This window comes from Typopeltis vanoorti, chromosome 10, assembly GCF_054136105.1.
Source record: "Typopeltis vanoorti isolate ZY-2024b chromosome 10, IOZ_Tvanoo_1.0, whole genome shotgun sequence".
Taxonomy (NCBI): Eukaryota; Metazoa; Arthropoda; class Arachnida; order Uropygi; family Thelyphonidae; genus Typopeltis; species Typopeltis vanoorti.
Genome location: NC_143558.1, coordinates 74,186,173 through 74,207,448, shown reverse-complemented (window position 1 = coordinate 74,207,448; position 21,276 = coordinate 74,186,173). Strand labels below are relative to the sequence as shown.

At 36.5% G+C, this 21,276-nt stretch overlaps 1 protein-coding gene across 3 annotated transcripts in view; it reads left to right on the top strand.

The window, feature by feature from the left end:
• The window catches only part of LOC150102510 (cilia- and flagella-associated protein 61-like), a 396,485-nt gene that overhangs the window by 55,784 nt on the left and 319,425 nt on the right, over positions 1-21,276 (top strand). For all 3 annotated transcript variants that reach the window (XM_090399647.1, XM_090399646.1, XM_090399648.1), the window contains exon 3: positions 11,887-12,182. In XM_090399647.1, the coding sequence (XP_090255773.1) occupies positions 11,887-12,182 (296 nt within the window). The remainder of the gene's footprint in view (positions 1-11,886; positions 12,183-21,276) is intronic.

Below are 21,276 nucleotides of genomic sequence, written 5' to 3'. Positions count from 1 at the left end.
CAAAATTAGTTAGCAGTCTTTTCACTCATTCAGGCCGATGGTATTTATTTTCTTTCCTTCTGGGATTCCCGCTAGATCCGAATTTTTGTGAACGGTGCAGTAAAAAGAAATTCAGGCAAACACAATATTTAAATTAACAAACAAAACATTTAATATATGATTATATAACAAAATACATGTATTCCACTTTTAAATATGATAACTCAGTCAAGCTAGTACATCAGGTCAAGTCATTCACAATAAATCAATCTTTCAAACTTTCACATACAATTTCACAGTTTCAGAATCACAAAGTTCCTATACTCAACTTATTACAATAGAAATTCTTATTTAAACAGTTTCCTTGTGTCTCTCAGCTACACTCTACGATCAACTCATAACAGGCACTAACCACGGTAGATATCAATTCAATGTCTATAGTTTCAACTCTCAGCCTCGATGGTAAGCTACAGTTAAATTTTAGAAACAGTGCAACGGAACTAATACTTAAATCTGCATACACTGAAATAAACTAATAGGACTGTCCTTACCAGAAATAATCTTCAGTACTTCCAATTTTTTGTGAGCACACTTTCAAATTGTATTTATCACACTTGCGAAATACTAAATAACTAAAACATTACTAATCGCGCTTCAAAAACTCCAGATAGCAACTATAAGGTACATTAATTATTCTTATTTTTCATTCATCAACTAGTTTAACTCCGTACAATTCCCTTTTATGGTAGTACAGAAATAAGTCGTAATTGTAGACTGACTGGATTTTTTCAGTATTCTTCTTTGAATGTCCAGTTCTCTAATTATCCGATTACGGCAATAATTTCTTTTTATTACTACGGCTGGTTTTGCTTTCAGCCAACTATAAGATTCACTTATATAAAAAAATATCTACTCAACTCCTATCCTTAGGAATCTTCTAATTACTTCTACTTCTTTAGTTTACTTCCTTGCTACCTTATAGTTCCAAAGTTCCGTTCCGACTTTCACTTACAACTACCTATCTAATTTCTCCCTTCTCCACAAACGCCCCCTTCACACGCGCCCGTTTATTTTCACGCGTCTCCATGACAACCGATAGACGTAAACATTCTCGCGAATGTTACATTACGCTATACAACTACATTGAGTTATTACATAACATTAAGCTTTCACAAAAGGAATAAATAGAATGATCGCATTTCAATAAATGCGCAGTTAAACTACAAATCAATAAATAAAACAGCTTAATAACATTTAATACAGAATCTATTTACCATTAACACATTTCTTTGATTAAGCAATTAAATATTTGACATAATTAAGGTAGTTATATAATATCAATTATAATTTATGTTATTTACATTAAATAATATCTACAAATATAGTTCTTATGACGGAAAATCATGTTGGATTCTGAATCAAACAACATTTATTCTATTTTCTACATAATTAGAATCCAACAAAGGCTTACTCTTCCTCTGAAAAATTTTTCCTTAAAGAAAAATTTTTCACTCTAAACCTTTAGGTGGTGGAATCAGATTTCTACTACTCTCCTTTTTTTGGGGGGGGGGGGGTCTTAGGTTATACCTTGTTTGGATGAAACTCCGTCCTGTGTTTTCTACAACGCATGTACTATCTTCTACAACTTCTCGGTCTTTACTTAGATTCTTACTGTCATTACATTTGACTGTAGTATAACTTCTATTTTGGTGACTGATTCTTCTGGTTTTCCTTCTGTAATTATTTAAGTCCTTATAATTGTCTCCTCTTCTCATATTCTTAGTTCTGATATGCAAAGCTGATATCTCAGTAAAATTAATCTCAGCTGGTAATTGATTCTCAGTACAAATCTCTTGCTCAGAATCAGATACTTGAAGTTTTGATGTCAAGTCAGTGTCAAGTTGAATAACAGGCTGATCAAGTATAGTAGAGCTTAAATCAGTATTTTTCACAGCTTGTTTGTCTATAGATGATTGCATCTTATCAGGTTGTTCTTCTTGATTAGGCACACAAAATCTTCTTGTTAGTTGCCTTGTTCCTGTGCACTCAGAGTTATTGTTTTTTTTAACACGTATTCTTCTATTCAATATGGATATTTGACCTGTGGAAAAGTCACAAGAGAAGTGATGCTTCTCCATAAAATTTGTTCCTAATATTATGTGAGCATTTAAGCTAGGAGAGAAAGGGACTATCAATAGATCTTGATATACACAGAGGTTGATGTCAGGTATATAAATTTGTGCACGAACTTTTTCATATGCTGTAGATCTCGAATTAGAAAGAGTGGAAATTCTTACAGATCTCCATAAATTGGTGACATCCTTCCATAATCTATCTTTTAACTTTAGGAAATAATGCTTACTGATGATTGAGGCATTACAACCTGTGTCAAATAGAATGTTACAATTATGACCTTTGACACATCCTGTAACCTTCATCATTAACTCTCTTGATCTAGGGAAATTTTGAGCTTTATTATATGTTCTGTTAGAAATATGTCCAAAATTAGAGTTTCTTCTGCTGTTAGAGTAGTTTCTTTTATTAAAGTAGCAATTCCTAGCGATGTGACCAATCTTGTTGCAATTAAAACATTTGGGAGGATCTCCATCATCTCTGAGAAATTTTCTCCTTGTCTGAGCTTGAGGATCAATGAGAATTTGCTGTCGAACATTCTCCAGGGCTTCCACTACTCTATCCAATTTAGCCAATATTGGTTTATTTTGCTTCTCAACCTCCAGTTTGACAACTTTACTAATATGTTCTGCTGTGGGATTGAAATTTTCTTGAATTCCTACAGTCATTTCTGTCAATTTTTTCATTACTTCATCTAATTTATTCTTCATTGGCTGTTGCAATTTTTCTACTTCCTGGTGAACAATGTCTTTTACTTCCTTGAATAATTTCTTGTTGGTTTGTTCTTTTGTGTCGGACATACAGTTTTGATCAATAGGATTCTCTCTAATGATTTTCCTTTCATCTTCTTTCTTTCTGCTCTCTTTTGAGGATTTATTTACTCCTATGGAACAATCAGTTGTTTCTACTATGTTTACAAGGCCAATATTGGATGAAAGGCAAAGGTCTCCAATCATCTGTTCCTTTTCCTTGACAGCTATAAGACATTCCTCTAGTGAGGTTATCTTCTTCTTATAGGCTGTCTCCCTCAGTTCTTGTCTGACACCTTGTCTAAATTGTTGATAAACTGCCCAATCCAAATGAGGTTTGTCTTCATTGGATACATTTAAACCTTCAGAGAGAGTTAGTAATCGATTGTAGAAGTCACCAACACATTCTTTGTCCTTTTGTATAATCCTCTGTAGTTTCCACAAATTTGGTCCAACACTCCTCCGTTTACAAAATTGAGATAGCAAGACTTCCTTAAACTTCTTGTATTCAAATGTTTCCTTAAGTACAGGAGATGAAAAAAAATATGTTTTAGCTTTACCAATTAGTTTGTTTCTAAGTAATACCAACAATTGAAAGTCTGTCCAACCTGCTGTTTCTCTGAGTTTCTCAACATAAGTAAAAAAAGATAATACATCATCAGTCTTCTCCTGAAAATTGGGGAATTACTTGTTGGGGATTCATACTTCTAAAAAATTCACTGTTTTCCATCTCTGAATTGGAAGTAACAGCCATTGTGATAATTGGAGCGTCAATTCAAATAATATAATCCTTTAATTTCAAAAAAAAACTTTATCTTTGCCTGATTTCTGATTACAACCAGTTCATTGTGATCTATTCAATTTACCTTTTAAATTTTCAGGGAGCAATTTCACAATTATTATTACCAAGTTAAATTAAATCTGTTAATCTACAGCTGTTAAATTACTTTTTATCAATTAAATCACATCCTGTCGACTGCGCCATTTGTCGCGACGTTCTATTTTCACATTATGTTCTAAATCCGCCATCTTGGTTCAAGTCACTTTTATAAATAAAATAACTAATTACGAAATGATCACCGATCGAAAAGTAGGGAAATTTATATTTATACTGCGCCACCCTATTCTTAGATTAGTCTATATAAATAGTAGGATCAATTCTAAATTAAGTTAGCAGTCTTCTCATTAGTTTAGGCCGAATTATTTACTATTCCACTTGGGATTCCCGCAAGATTCGAATATTTATGAACGGTGCAATAATAAGGAATTCAGGCAAACACAATATTTAGATTAACAAAATAAAACATTTAATATATGATATATAACAAGTACAATAATTCTACTTTTAAATGAAACAATACAATAAACTCAATACAACTCGCTAAGTCTCTCATTCCAGTTCGATGTTCTAAATTCTCAAAAAACAATTTGCAACTTCAAAAACACATATTTTCTTAACTCAGATTAAAATAACAAACTTCACAATCAGTCAGTCTCTACAAATCTGTCAGTTCAATGCTTAAGTTTACAGCAGGCACTAATCTAGGTAGACAATATTCCAAGCAAGCTTATTCCGGACTTTGAGCATCGGAGATCTATTACAGTTAATGCTAGAATAGACAAACATATACAACTACTCTTACCAGACAAATTCTTCAATACATCAAATTATTGAGAGAGCACTTATGAATTAACTTAATTAACGTTAGCGGAACACACATAATAAAAATTCTCCACGGTTTAAACTGTATTACTGTAAGTCGCACTTCACCACTATTCCAAACAACAGTAATTAGGTACTAATATCTTTTCTTGTTCGCTTTTCTCCAAGTAATCAATATAACCTTTTCCTAGGGCAACATAGAATTAAAATCGTAATTCAGATTAACTGGAACTAATCAGAATTTTCGCATTGACTGTCCAGTTTCCTTTTTATCTGATTACGACATTAACCTTTCTTCATAACGACAGCTGATTTCACTTATAATATTAAACTTTATGATTCACTACTTATTGGTTCACTTCCGAACACTATTTTCATAAATTTCTGCCCTATGGATTCTATAATCTTGGTTCCGCAAAACCCTCTCCTCCCTCGCTTAATAATAATTCTTCTCTACCTCTCTGTCTTATCTCTGACTTTCCTTCTCTCTCTGCTCTATCTATGACCTTCACTCCCACCTTACTTTCGAACGCCACGCTCTCTTCACTCGTGGTTGTTTACGCGTGCGTCTCCATGACAACAGACTAAGCGTAAACATTTCGCTAATGTAATGTATGCTCTTTTACTACTACTACAGTGATTACATAACATTGAATATTTCACAAATAAGAACAACAAAATATTTAAGCTACTTCATCAACTTTTTGATTGCGTATACAGTTAAATATAAAATAACACTTTACGATACATCATATATATTTGGTTATACAAAATTCTATACATTTTATTATTTTATAAATTAATAATAGGTCAGGTTTTAAATAAATATTTAATTAGTAATTCTTAATTAAGGAATAATAAATAATTTTATATAAGCCATGATTAATATATAATAAACAATGTTAAATGTGAATGAAAAAAAATAAATTACATAACATAGCTTCATTCACAATTTAACAATGTGAAGTTCTCATAGTTGCAATATCTTTAAGCACCTCTGTTTCTGCCACAGCCTCATAATCATCATCAGTATTATTATTCTTCAGGACCTCTGTGGAGTCACAAAACTCATTGTGAGAAGCCCAACCTTGATAACAACAAAGTCTGTGATACCACTGCTTAAATTCATTCGCTGTTTATGCTCTTATGATCCCATCAGGCAGTGCATTCCACAATCCAACCACCCTCCATGCAAAAAAGCTGCTTGCACCCTTTTACTCACCACTGGAAGTTACTTACCAGTAGAACTTCCATCAATGGACCTTCTTCCTCACTCCTTCCCTTTGTTCTATCCTGTGAAAAGATCTCCTCATTGTCAACCCTGTCTACAGTTTAGATGTCTTAATCATATCACTTCTCTTTATCAAACTCTGCAGCTCACATGCCCTCAGTGTATCCTCATAGCTAACATTGTACAGTCCTGATACTGTATATATATCTGCTTATCGGCATCCTTCTCAGTATTGTAGCAGTTCACTGGGTTACACTCATGACCTTTGCAATATGTCCCCTAAACTTCAAATTTTCATCAGTCATCATTCCAAGGTCCCTTGTGTCTTCCACTTTCTCTAGTATAGGTACACCAACAGTGTCTCCCATCGATGTATCCAAACTTCATGACATAACATTTAGTTGCATTAAACTAATATCTCCATTCATTTTCCTGTGTGTCCATCTTATTCAAATACTCCTGAAGAGCTACCACATCAGTATTATTACTAATAACCCAGCTTCACGTCATCTTCAGGCAACTGAATATCCCCCCCCCCCCTGCAATTGGCAATGTCATTGATATAAACAATACAGGTCCCAGTACTGAGCATTGTGGAATCCCATTTGCAATCTTCTGCTCCCTTGTTATCGCTCCCTGCTATACAACTCTCTGATATCTGTGAGCCAATCCACTCACTAACCTAATATCTAAATCCATATACTGTAACTTGAATATCAGCATATCATGTGGCACCCTATCAGATTCCTTTATAAAATCAAAAAAAAAACAAAACAAAGGCAGCATATGCCTTTCCTTCACCAACCACTCCTCGTGTCTGCATGGTTAGCCTAGTGGCTATAAGCTTCGCAACCATATACCTGGGGAAGGAGTGTCCTAGGTTCAATTCCGCCGTTGACTTAAGGAGCTTAGGGATCTTCCTCAGCCATAGCCAGGTTAGCTGGTCTTGGCCGTGGACAGCAGGGTTTTTCCCCAGTTTATCTGGGGTTTTTCAACCCTGCAAACCGACCCCGTGAACACACACACACACACACACACGGATACAATCAGGAATACTTAAGACAATCCCTCCAGCTATAGGTCTGAATTGTCAGCTGTGCCAGTCCCGAGCCCAGATAAAAATAGGGGAGATTGAGGTGGTGCCGTACCTCCCCATAAAAGGGGTTCACGTCCGTTGAATCACCATACGAAATGAAATGAATGAACTGCTCCTTGTTACTTTTATTATAAAAGGCAATCAGATTATTAAAACAAGAGTGTCCCTTAAAAAATGCATGCTGACCCTCATAGATAACATTATTCTCATCTGCCCAATGTTGTATATATGATCTTGCACTAATATCTCCAAAATCTTAACATCTGCAGAAGAAATGCAAACTGGTCTATAATCTGACACTTCTATTCTACTATCACCATTATGTCATGTTATTTCTTCATGGTGTATCATGTGTGTCATATTATGTCATATTGCTGAATGATGATGATGATGTTCTATTATTTCTACATGGATGGTGTGCATTGGCAAAATGATCCCTAATTTATCTTTTGGCCTGCTCAGTTTGATTATACCTTCCTTACTAGTGTATTTCACGTGTGCTTGTTCAGTGTATGGATGCAGTTGATTCTCATAATAATGAATATGTAGACCCATTTAATTCAAAATCTATTATTTTATTTTGTATTTTAAATATCTATCTATAAAATGATGTCACACATGAAAGGTCATAAGACTGATAACAGTGCAGTGTGTGGGTAATGTACCTAATTTGGGCAATGCAGCCATATTATACTAACATCAAGTGGCTCTCAACTGTTTTTCCATACATCACTGACTTTTTTCCCTGCAGTTTCTCATATTAAGGCACTGTTTTGAACTTTCTCCTATACCATAATTTCCTTCTCTGGAATTCAACACATACCAATTCCCACTTCTTAATCAAAACTTATTTCCACATGTCCCTGGCCAAATCAGTAATTGTAATGCATTATAGTTAGATTTTACTTTTTTACCTTTATTGTTGCAGTCCTGTCTGCTTAAATTGGAGCCATACGGACTCTCTCCATTTAGGGACAAGTCGGCCACCTCATTCATGGATATGTTCTTTGATGCTAGCTAATAATCACATGCTCTCTAAAGCTCTCTTTCTAAGTACCCATCTTCTCTTAATTCCCTTTCTTTGTTTCCATGTGCTTTATATTTTAGTCTTTGTTCTCTCTGAACTTATTTCTCTAATGATTTCATAATCACATTCTTTTAATGGCATTAATGACTTTTATATTCCCACGTGCCTGTAACAATACATTTTTCTAAATGTATATTTCATTGTTTTCCTTTATCTCATAAGATCATCATAATTAAATCTCAATATGCATACGGGATACTAGTGGCACCTGAAAAGTTTATTTTATATGTAACTTCCTATAGACAACTTTTCCTCCAAATTAGTCTGTTATCTTGTAGTGACTCCAGTACAGTCATATATTATATTTTGGTCTTTTAAGGCACTTTTAACTGCATCATTCTACCTACATCATGGTATTTCTCTTAGTCTTTTTTTCTACCATCCTGGCATTAAGTATCTGTTTTGCTGATATTTCCTCTCCTATTTAATGGCCATACTACCTGAAATTAGCTCAGCTCATATTCCAAAATGCTAATAATGTCAAGTCAATTCATATCTCATTCAAACTAGATAGATGGGCAAATGAATGGGGTTATCAGTTTAATGCAGCAAATTGTAAGATCTTGAGGTTTGGGATACATCGATGGGACGCTGCATACTCTATGGGAGGAGTTAAACTGGAGGAAGAAGGGGAGACAAGAGATCTGGGGTTGATGATTGATAAAAACCTGAAATTTAGGGGCCATATTACCAAGGTAGTGAAGGTAACACAGAGGATTGCTGCAATAATGAGAAGGACACTGACCTGCAGAGATAAAAATGGTTATCATTCCATTGTATAAGACTCTGATCAGACCACACTTAGACTATTGTTCTCAGATTTGGTCCCCAGGATTTGAAGGGGATAAATTAACTGTCGAAAGGATACAAAGACGGATGACAAAGATGGTTTCAGGACTGTACAATTTTGGTTATGAGGATCAGCTGAGGGAATGTGACTGCAGAGTTTGGTAGATAGAAGAAGGAGAGGTGATATGATGAGTCTTTTAAACTGTTGAGAGGTGGTTACAGGGTTGACACTGGGGAGTTCTTTCGCTTGGTTGAATAGCGGGAAGGAGTGATGACAAGAGGCCATCCCTGGGAGTTATGAAAGGAAACTGTGAGCAAGAGAGCGAGGAGTGGTTTCTTTGCATGGAGGGTGGTTGAACCATGGAATGAATTGCCTGATGGAGTGGTGAGAGTGAGAACGGTCAATGCGTTTAAGGAGTGGTATAATAGACTTTGTGTCTCCTAGGAGGGACCTCCCTTGATGAGTCTTGATAGACTTGTGTTTCTTAGAAAGGACCTCTCGCGATGAGTCTTTTGACTCCACGGAGGCCTGAATAATAATAATAATAATCTTCATTTTTAATATTATCCTGCCATTAATGCCATCAATTCACTCCAGTAATTTTTCTCAGAATCCTCATCTGCAGTCTTTTGCCTTTAATGAACTGTTTTATTTCTAAACCAGATCTCAGATACCTAAGTTAAAATTAGTTTAAATTTAACTTTTGCTACACTGTCTTGTATACAGCTGGTTTAGTGTTTTCACTAACTTCTCTTTTCCATGTAAATTTATTCACTTACTCCCTACCATACAAGCTTTGCATATTCTGTTTGTCTATTTCCATATTTAATGTGCTATCTTTACTAAAAAAAAATTATAAAACTAGATGGTGGGACTTACACTCTTATCTTACACTCAAGATGCAAGAATTAGTGTGAGATAAAAGAAGAGAGAAGAAAGCTACTTATACACCAATGCAAGGAGTATTAGGAATAAGGATGCAGAATTTGTGGCCTTAACACAGTCAGTTTAAAAATCATTGGTGTCAGTGAGATGTAGTTAATGGAGGATGTTGTACTCACAGGAATAGAATGTGATGGTTAGCATTTTTCCAAAAGACAGAAAGGACATAGGAGAAGGTGGGGTATTATTGATGATGTTTTCAGAAGAGTTGTATCCTCTCAGTGTGGAAATAGAAGAAAACAGTAATGATAATGGTTTTGAGATCATTTGTTATGAGCATCAAATTTAGATATTTAATGGGTGTTGCTAAAGGTAAGGTAATGTATAGAGGGATGATTCTGAAATGTCCAGGTAGATGAGAGTGGTTAGTGACAGGAGGGTGATAATAATGGGTGACTAAGTATGGAAACACTGACTGAAAAGAAACTTCTTTTCAGTCAGTGTTTTTGCTTTTTAGTCAAATAACGTGCTAGTAAGGAGATTGAATTCCTTGTACTACTTAGGGACAACTGTCTAATTCAGACAGTTGTCCCTAAGTAGTGTGTCTCGATTAATAATATTGTCTTATACAGTGATCATAGAAGATGCTACCACAATGTCAACAACTGGGGCATGTGATCATGTGGTTTTGACTTTGAAGTAGCTAGGCAGGTACAAACTTCATGAAACAAGAGATGTGTGGAATTAAGAGCAGTGGACTATGATAAATTAAAGAAACAGATGAATAAGGAGCGGTGGCCTGGGAGGAGAAAAATCACCATTGTCTGGAATGTGATCCAGAATTAGTTATGGCAATATCAGATTATATTCCTAAGTTTAGGCAGAAAAATAATGTAGGGGTGAAATGGATGAAATAGCATGGATAGGGGTTGACTGACAAGACAGACACTAGAGGGTAGTTTATGGTGTAGTGGAATTTAGGATAATGAGGGTGATGAGTGGAGTACCTCAGGGTTCTGTACTAGGACCACTACTCTACTTTGTATATTAATGATATAAGGAAAGATTTAAGGGAAGTGATTTCAGTTATTTGCCGATAATACAAAACTGGGTAGGGCAATAGGTGATAAAGGTGATACAGATATCCTTGAGAATGACTTGAATAAATTATCATTGTGGAAAAAGGGTAATGGTTGTCAATTTAATGCAAAATGTAAAGTTATGCACTTTATGTTGAAAAGGTTACATACTGTGTGTCACATAGAGGGTACTGGATTTCTGGAAATTGATGAGACTAGAGACTTGGAGATAGTGGTGGACAGGGCAGAGAGTTGAAGTTCAGGGCATATTGTAAAAGTTGATGAAGTAGCTCAATGGATTACTTGGATGCTAAAAAACAAACTAACAAGCAAAGATAAGGAGGTTATTAACTCTCTTTATAAGGCTATGATTCACTGCATATTGACTACTATGCCACTGTGCCCAGATTTGGTCACCTGGGTTTTTTTGGGATTGGGTGTGGTGGAGAGGATTCAGAGATGAGTGATCAAATTGGTAATAGGTTTGTGGAATACTGTCTGCGAGAATAGATTGAGATGTGTAGTTGCAAAGTTGAGTTGATAGGCAGAAAATAGGGGGAAATAGAAACTTATAAGTTATTAAAGAGGTTCTGTAAGATTGACATAAAGGGAATTTTTCAGTACACAATGATTAGAGAGAGAACTAAGTGTCAACCTTGGAAGTTGTGTAAGAGTGTGGTTAGAGTTATGTATGAGTGTGTGTGTGTGTAGTGTGGACTAGATTTTTTGCTTGGAGAGTGGTGAACAAGGGGAATGGATTTGCCAGAATTGGTTGTGAATGCCCTGACAGTGAATGAGTTTATGGAGAGGTATGATAGGTATTGTATGTATGAAGGTTAGTGTGTGTGTGTCTCCTATGATGAGTCTGCTGACTACGTGGAGATACTTGTATAATAATAAGAATAATGTAATATGCTTGCCTACATTTGCAGAATGATCATGCAGTATTGGACAGTAAAGCCGTTGGCAATTGAACAATATCCCTCACATCCACATTCACTGAATTCGCAAGTAGAAAATTGCAAATTTCTCATTTCTTTTGTAACAGTTGAAATATTAGAATTAGAGTATTTGTAACGACCATTTTTCTAACTTTAGTTTTAAGAAACTGAAGTTTTCTAACTTCAGTTTCTTAAATTATGAAGTGTTAGCAATTAATTAATCTCTGTAATGAAGTAATTTTTTTTTCTCACTCAGAGAAATCTCTAACCTCAGTTTGAGTGTAATATCAGAAAATGAAGAGGTAATCGCTCATGCAGCCTTTCTGGATAATCCTAATTTGCCCTCTGATATTGTAGATAGTGAAGACTGGACTGAATGGTTGCAAGTTTATGATATTGATGATCCCTTTACTCCATTAAATACTCTATTTCTTCATTTGTATATATGCACTCAAGGTGAACAATACCTTGGAGAGATGTTACAAGAAGTATTTTACATTCTACCACACCTCCAGTTTATATTATTTTTTTCTCATAAAGATAAAATATTAGGTAAGGATATATTCATTTCAGTTACATAATAAAAAAATCCTTTTAATTATTTTATATATTTATTACTGTCATTATTATCATCAGTCCTCCATGAAGTCAAAAGACTTATTGCTGGAGATGCAACTTGTCATACACATATTTCATCAAGTTATGCTTTAAATACATTATATCATCATACAAAAAGCCTACTCCTCCCCACCCCTCCCATATCAACTTATACAGTTTACAGAGATGGCTTCATGTTGGAAGTTTAATGGAATATTGAAAGCACTAGGAAAGGATTAAAACCTAATTTTAATGCTTCCACTATTTCGTCTCAGTCACTGAGACTCATGTCCTCTCATGTCCTATCATATCACTCCTCTTTCTTTTGTTTGTTAGTGTATCCACAGTCCACAATCAAAATATCTTCATGATCTACATCCCACAGTATATTATTATTATTATTATTATTATTATTATTGTTCCGGGAAACTCCAAGGAGTCGACAGACTCATCGAGGGAGGCCCTAACATCATGTCAAGAACAACTATTCAACATTCACACAGTATCTATCATACCTTGCCTTGAACTCATTCACGGTCGTAGCACCCACAACAGACTCTGGAAGCTTATTCCACTCATTTACCACTCTCCAAGTAAAGAACCTAGCTCTAACACCCTTGTCAACCACGCTCTTGCCCAGCTTCCATGCATGGCCCCTAGTCCTCCCACCACCAGTCATATTTTCAAAAATATCTTCTGGATCAATCTTATAAAAACCCTTCAGTAATTTGAATGTCTCAATCATATCACCCCTCCTTCGCCTATCGTCCAATTTCTGCAACCCACAAATCTTCAACCTATTCTCATAAGGTTCATTCCACAGACCTGCTATCATCTTGGTCACTCGTCTCTGGACCCTCTCCACTTCCTCCCCATCACGAAGAAACCCTGGTGCCCATAGCTGGGCACAGAAGTCCAGATGGGGTCTTATCAAGGCTCGATACAGAGGAACAACAACTTGTTCGTCTCTGCATGTTAAAGTATTTTTCAGAAGCCAAGTGATTTGGTGAGCTGTTTTAGTTACTTTTGCAATGTGCCCCCTAAACTTCAACTCCCTATCCACCAACACTCCCAAATCCCTGGCCTCATCAATCTCCTGGAGTATGGTTCCACCAATGCGATATACTGCTGCTATTCTTTTCACACCAAAGTGCATAACCTTACACTTTGCCACATTAAATTGACATCCATTTTTCCTAGCCCAGTCCTCCAAACTATCCAAATCATCCTGTAAAATTTTGACATCCTGTGCACTCACAATTGCTCTACCCAACTTTGCATCATCAGCAAACAAGTGAACACTTCCTCTCAGATCCTTTCCTATATCATTGATGAACAAATTGAAAAGCAGTGGTCCAAGAACAGAGCCCTGTGGCACTCCACTAGTCACAAGACGTCTTTTAGACTCCACTCCTGAATAAACCACTCTTTGATATCTCTCCTTCAACCACCCTCTTATCCATCTCACCAACCCTATATCTATACCCATCTGCTCCAGTTTACTGATTAGGGTTCCATGTGGTATCCTATCAAAGGCCTTGGCAAGGTCCAGTAGTATCACTGTAAACCCATTACCCCTATCCAGTTCAGCCATCACTGTGTTATAAAACGTGAGCAAGTTACTGAGACATGATCTACCCTTCACAAAACCATGTTGTCCCCCATTCAATATCCCATTTTCATCTATCCAATCCTGTATTCTTTTCTTGACTAATTTCTCTAAGACCTTGACAATGATTCCTGATATGCTAATCGGTCGGTAATCTACAACAGCAGTCTTGGAACCACCTTTATGCAGTGGAACTATTTTCCCCTCTTTCCACGCGCTCGGGACTAACCCAGACCCGAGACTCAAATTAAACAAAATGGTCAAGGGTACTGACAATTCTTTAGCTGCTTCTCGTACAACACGAGCTGGTATACCATCCAATCCCACAGATGTATTGACATTGAGGTTATGCAATAGACTACTCACCTCCACTTCATTAACCACAATTCCCGTATAATCTACTGGTTTATTCGTTTCTGCAATGTTACCACCTGGATGATATACTTTTGCAAAGTGCTCACTCAGTAACTCAACTATCTCAACTGATTCAGTTACCTCCCTACCATTGGCATTCTTTAAAATCAATCTGCCATGTACATTTTTCCTTTTACTTGCTACATAAGTTTAGGATTCTGTTTAGCCTTCATGGCCAATGTTCTTTCCTAATCCTTTTTTGCTTTTCTTACCACACTCGTCACCCTTCTGGCCTGCGCTTTATACCGTTCATGTGCCTGCCGGTAACCCTTCTTCTTAAATTCCCTCCATAGTTGTTTCTTTTTTTGCAACTCAAGCTTAATGGTGTTATTCATCCATTTAACCCCTACTTGATTTATTATTCAGACTCTAGGTATACAGTCAACCATTGCTTCATGCAAGCACTTCTTAACTACCTCCCATGCACTATCAACTTCTAGTCCTTGCAGTTGTACATGCCATGGCACTGAACCAATCAAACTCCTAAGCTTGTCATACTTTCCAGCCCGATAATTCCACATGTACCCTGTCTTAATTGAAAATTCTACACCTTTAGCCACCTCCCAAGTTAAGACCCTATGATCACTCTCACCGATTGGTGGCAATGTGGTCATATTTGTTACAGCCAAATCCTCAGATGTAATTACTAGGTCAAGCACTCTCTGACCCCTAGTATTTTCCATTACATGCTGTCGCAGATAGTTATCCCTTAATAACCGCATAAAATCCAGTTCCTTCCTCCCGTGTGTCCTCTCCTCACTCCAATCAATGCGACCATAGTTGAAATCTCCCATAATAATCACCCTCCTTCCACCCATTTCTTCTATTTGCTTGTGCATACTGTCTCCACCATCTTTTCCATCACCTGGTCTATAGCAGCACCCAATTGTATATTTAGTTCTGCTAGCCACAATCTCACACCAAATGGCCTCAAATGTGCTCTTTTCTCTATCCTGCAATTCAACTTCTATTCTCCTTGGCTGGAGCTCATCAGCTATCATCAACAATACTCCTCCCCCCATTTTATTCTCTCTGTCATTCCTGAACACACTATACCCATCACATTCAATCCCACTAGTTATATCATCTACAGTAAGCCATGTTTCACTAATACCTATAACCTGTGGTCTGGAAGTGCCAACCATGGCCAAAAACTCTTCCTTCTTGTTCCTAATACTCCTAGTATTAGTGTACATGAATTTAAGACCTCCATTAGCCCCAACCCTACCTTGATGCCTTATATTAACTATCCCACTCAGATTTGTTGTCCTTATTTGCTCTGGCATATTATATTCATTCTTACATTCAACTGCCTCCATAAGGACTGTATCTCTACCCCCCCCCCTTAACAAATCTAGTTTCCCTGAATTTGCACATCCACTACATTCAGCAACACTTTCTCAAGTCTTCTTACACTGTAACCATTCAAATGCAAGCCATCCATCTTATATAGATCCTTTCGCCCATCAAACTCACTCCACACATCCACAAATTCCACACCACTCGTCATACATAACCCATGCATAAAGTCATTCGCAATTATAGCCCTCCTTTTAAACATTTCACTGTCATACCGTGGCAAAAGACTAATCATTCTAACTCTCTCACTCTTTTCTTTTGCTACCTCAAACAATTCATTCAGGTCTTCTATCATTTCCATTTTATCTCCTTTGAAATCATTCGTACCTGCCACAACAATCATTTCTTTCACCCTTTCCTTTTGCTCTCTAATAGACTCAGTTATGTCCTTTATGGTCGCACCAGGTTGGTACGATTTTGTCAAATTCTCTATTAACACACCTCGTACTAACGAGTCTCCATACAGCACTCTATCCTTCATTTTGTTCATGTTCACATTCATACGTCTATTTTTCCTGTCATACCTTTTATTATTGGTTGGTTCATTCAGTCTACTTTTGTTCATGCACTCTAGCTGCTGTTTTGCTCTTTCTATCGCACTATTCAACAACGCGATCTCACTCAATGCATCTATCTCATCTTTTTTGTTCTCTGAGAAACCATTTATACTATCATTTACACTCTCACAATTTTCATGTACAACCTTGCCGTTTCTTGTCATATCCCTATTTCCTTCATTCTGAAGGTTGACAAAAATATCACACTCACGATCCGAAATACACTTCAATTCCTCATTCTCCCTACATTTTCTACACACATTCAATCCTTTACTATCATCTAACCACACTCCGACCGCACTCTGCAAAGCGTACATTTCACAGCTAGTACACTGACTCATTTCTTTTATGCTACCGTTCTTTGATAACGATGGCGAACCTTCATTACTGGCCGCCATTTTCCTTCGCACAGGTGCCATACTTATTTGCAACGTGTTTTGTCAAATTATACGTTATAACACACCAAAAATAGAACCACTAAAATACGCAAGGCAAACAAAACAAAACTACACAATATTAAGTAATTTGTATCGATAACTGAAAATGATACTTATCTTATCTGGAGCTTGCACGAACACTACACATTACGAATTCATCTAGCGACGACTTCCCGACATAGATTATGTTATAAAACACTTTAGTACACTAACCACGCTAATAAAGCTCCAATAATATACCAAAATTACACACTTAAGTCCATTAAATTGAATCCAAAACATCAATAAATCAACAAAAAACACAAATCTCTCAGGAGCTCCCCGATAGCACGTCCGTTCACCAGCTAGCCTCGACACCGAAAAAAAAAATTAAAAAAAAATCATGTTTAAAAAAAAAAAATATATCATATTTAACACTCTCCTTTGTGTTATAGTGACACACCACTATATCTACATAACTTCCAAAACTAGGAGACCAGATCTGAGTACAGCAGTCCAAGTGAGATTGTATCAAGGCCTTGTAAAGAGGGAAAATTACTTCCTTATCATTATATGTAAATGTTTGTTTCAACATTGCAGTTATCTTGTGAGTTGTACTTGCAGTTCACTAAACTTCAACTGGTATCTACTAAAATTCCAGATCCCTAGATTGATCATTTTTTCTAGTATAATCCCACCAGTATAATATATTATTGGATACCTCATCATACTAAAGTGCATAACTTTACCTTTACTAACATTGAACTTATATCCATTTTCACATGCCCATAATTCCAGCCTATTTAAATCATTCCACAAATGTTGCATATAAGTCATATTCCTGATTACCATGCTTATCTTTGCATCAGCAAACATCTGTAAGTTGCCTGTCAAATGTTCCATTCTAATTAATGTAAAGAGTGAATAACAAAGGACCAAGAACTGATCCCTAAGGTACACATTGGTCACCTTAAATCTTTAGATTCCCCCCCCCCATACTACTTTTTGATATTTGTGAGTAAGCTCTCCTTTTATCCAAGCTAATAGTTTATAATCCAGTCCCAAATCCTGCAACAACCCTCCATACTGTAGCCTGTCAAAAGCTTTAGCAAAGTCAAAAAGTATCATGGTGTATTCATTCCCTTGTCTAACTCAACCATAATATGATTGAACATGAGCAACTATTATTATTATCATTAACAGAGACATCCAGGGAGTCAGGGACTCGTTGAGGGAAGAAACATGGTACATTCACCTACTATCATACTAGATCCCGAATTCATTCACGCTGCTTCTACACACACAACATCCATTGGCAATCCATTACAATCATGGACCACTCTATGAGAGAAAAATGTAGTCCTTAGCCTCTTCTTAGCAGCCTTCATTCTCAGCTTCCAAGGATGGCATCTTGTCCTTTCCCCACCCTTCATAAAATAAAAAATTCCATCAACTGAAATCCAGGATGATCTTTGCAGAAGTTTGTAAGTCTCAATCATATCACCCCTCTTTCATCTTTCATCTTTTTGCTAGTGTCTGCAGTTTACAAATTCTCAATTTGTCTTCATGTTCAGTATTCCACAATCCTCATATAATTTTTAACACTCTCCTTTGCACTCTATCCACTGTATCAGAAAGAAATATAGCAGAAACCAGGAAACCAGATCTGTGCAAAATATTCTAGGCAAAGTTAAAGAGGCAAAATGACATCCTTATTTTTATATGTCAAATTTCATTGCAGCATTGTAACTATCTCTTAAGTTGTGTTTGCAATCTTTGCCTCATGACCCCTGAACTTTGACTTCTTATCTACTAACACTCTAAGATCCCTAGCCTGATCAGTTTCTTTTAGCATAATCCCAATAATATAATATGACATTGGATATCTAATCACACCAAACCGCATGACTTTACATTGCACTGACATCCATTTTCCCATGCCCACAATTCCAGCCTATTCAAATCATTCTGCTAGTATTCAATATCAGTAGCATTCCTAATTATAGTCCGACCACATAAGTGAGAGCTGTCGTTGGCAGACTGCCAAGAAGAGTTAATTCATGTTGAAGGGAAGAAAGAAATAAGGCAATGTACGAATTGGTCACCAACACGTGAAATCACGTGCTTTATACGTAAAATTTTCCAACTGTTATACAAGCAAAATAGTTACCACTTTAAAACTACAATGAAGATAAAAGAGAAGTTAATTTTCCGATGTGATAATAAACACTCATCCCACAATGCAGATTGATTACCCTATTATCGGAATGGATTCTCCTTCTTTTGACATGCACAGGAGTGTCGAAGGATCTTGTATCTGTGGGCGTACTATACCCTATCTATCTTTGCATAATCAACAAATAGTTGTATGTCGCCTGTCAAATCCTTCCCAATGTCATTAATTTACAGATTGAAAAACAGTGGACCAAGGACTGATTCTTGTGGTACAATACTGGTTACCTTAAATCCAGCAGACTCACATCTCCTGCATACCACTTCTTGATATCTGTCAGTCAGCCATCCTCTTATGCACACTAATATTTTATAATCCAATCCGATATTCTCCAATTTATGCAGAAGTCTTCCATGTTATATTCTGTCAAAAGCCTTAGCAAAATCCAAAAGTATCATGGTGTATCCATTCCCCTTGTCGAGTTCAATGTTAACATTGTTATGGAATGTGAGCAAGTTGCTAAACCATGACCTTCCCTTAATAAACCAATGCTGTTCATTGCAAAATAGAGATTCACTGTCAATCCATTTCTGAATGCGAGCCCTAATCAATTTTTCCAAAATCTTCACCAATCCTGAGATACTGATTGGTCGATAGTTGGATACATCGATCTTTGCACCACCCTGTGCAATGGGATTACCATGCATTCTTTCCACTTCTACGGAATCTTCCCTGCTCTGAAACTCAAATTATATAGCCTTATCAAAGGAATAGCCAGTTCAGCTGAACACTTTTTTTTATCACCAGTGTTGATATCCCATCAGTCCGTGTTTGTTGCTAATTCTTATTCAGTTTGTGCAACAACTTTAATACCTCCCCTTCATACACCAGAGTTTTTCATCCACTGAAGTGGTAGCAGTGAACTCAATGTTTCATACAACAGGTTGATAGTTTTTAGCAAAATGGGCACTCATTAGTTGAACAACTGCTTCTGTATCTGTCACCCTCACACTATCTGAATTCAGTAGAGCTATCCTTTCATATTCATTCTTTCTTTTACTTGGAGCATAATGACAGAATTATTTTGTGTTGCCTTTAACTTGCAGAGTCAGTTTCTTTTCATACTCAGACTAAGTTTTCCGTAGAACAGTTGTGACTCTTCTGGCCTGCTGCTTATAATTTTCATAACAGACATCATCCTTATGCACACGGTATTCCTTCCACATCATCCTTTTCTTATGAATTCTCTTGCTTAATAAGATTACACATCCATTTGATTCTTACATTATTTATTCTTCGAACTCTCAGGACACATTCTGATATTGCATCATATGAGTATTTTTTGTTTCTCTGCACTGTTGATATTCTTCTCATCCAGCAGTTGATACTGTTGCACTGAACTCAGTATACTCCTCAGTTGATCATAATTTCCTGCTTTGTTGTTCAGTATTTAACCTTTTCTGAATGGAACATTCATAAAGGTAGCCACTTCTCAAGTGAGTACCGAATGATCACTGTCACCAACTGGAGGCAGAAAAAGAGTTACGTCTTTAATTGAAATGCCCTCTGATACTATAATCAATCTAACAATCTTTGATCCTGAGTTCCTTCTGTTACATGATTTTTGAAGAAATTGTTTTGCAGCAGCTCAATGAATTCATTTTCATTCTTTTCATGAGATTTTACTGCTACCTGATCAATGTTTGGATAATTAAAGTCTACCATTATGATTACTCTTTTTGTGCGCATTGTCTCTATTTTCTGATGCATTTCTTCATCACTAGCAACCTATCCACCAAGTCTGTAACAACACCTCTCTATCTATTTGATCTTGTTAGATTCCACCTCACACCAGATGGCTAACTCACTGCCACATGAATCAAAATCAGGGGACGCTAGTGGGTCAAGCGCTACGAACGTGTTTTGAAGAGCTCCTGATTCAGATAAGTTTTACTAGGAATAATTAAGTATATATGCGTAATTGTTTAAGTAAGAGCGGCTGTAAACGTTGTACGCTACCGATATTATTAGTGTGGGTTTTTTATTCTTGCTTAAACTAAATACGAAAACGTTAATATTAGACCTAGTAACCTGCAGAGAAAAAAAAAAAAAAAAAATGGCGGCGGCATTGTCATTCCATGATTTTAATTTGGATTTCAGTCGGTTCGTTAAGTGTGAGGTCTGTTATATGTATTCCTTCAATTACATAAATGATTTGTGGATGTTTAGTGCGGATGGAAGAAGGGTGTGTGCGAAATGTGACCTGAACGAAGAATTGATGAATGCGAATATGAAGTTGATGACAGAAAGTGCTAGTACCGATTGTGTCGCGAGTGCACGTTTGAAAGAGAAGGATGGCGAGAAAGACAGGCGAAAAAATGTTAAAAAATCAGGAAAAAAGAAAAAGAGTGATTTGACAACTGCAACGGATGTTAAAAGGGACGAAAGTGAGGCGGAAAGAAACGAAATTGAGAGAACGAATGAAAGTAGAAATGGCGTGGTGCAGAAATCGCAAGTAAAA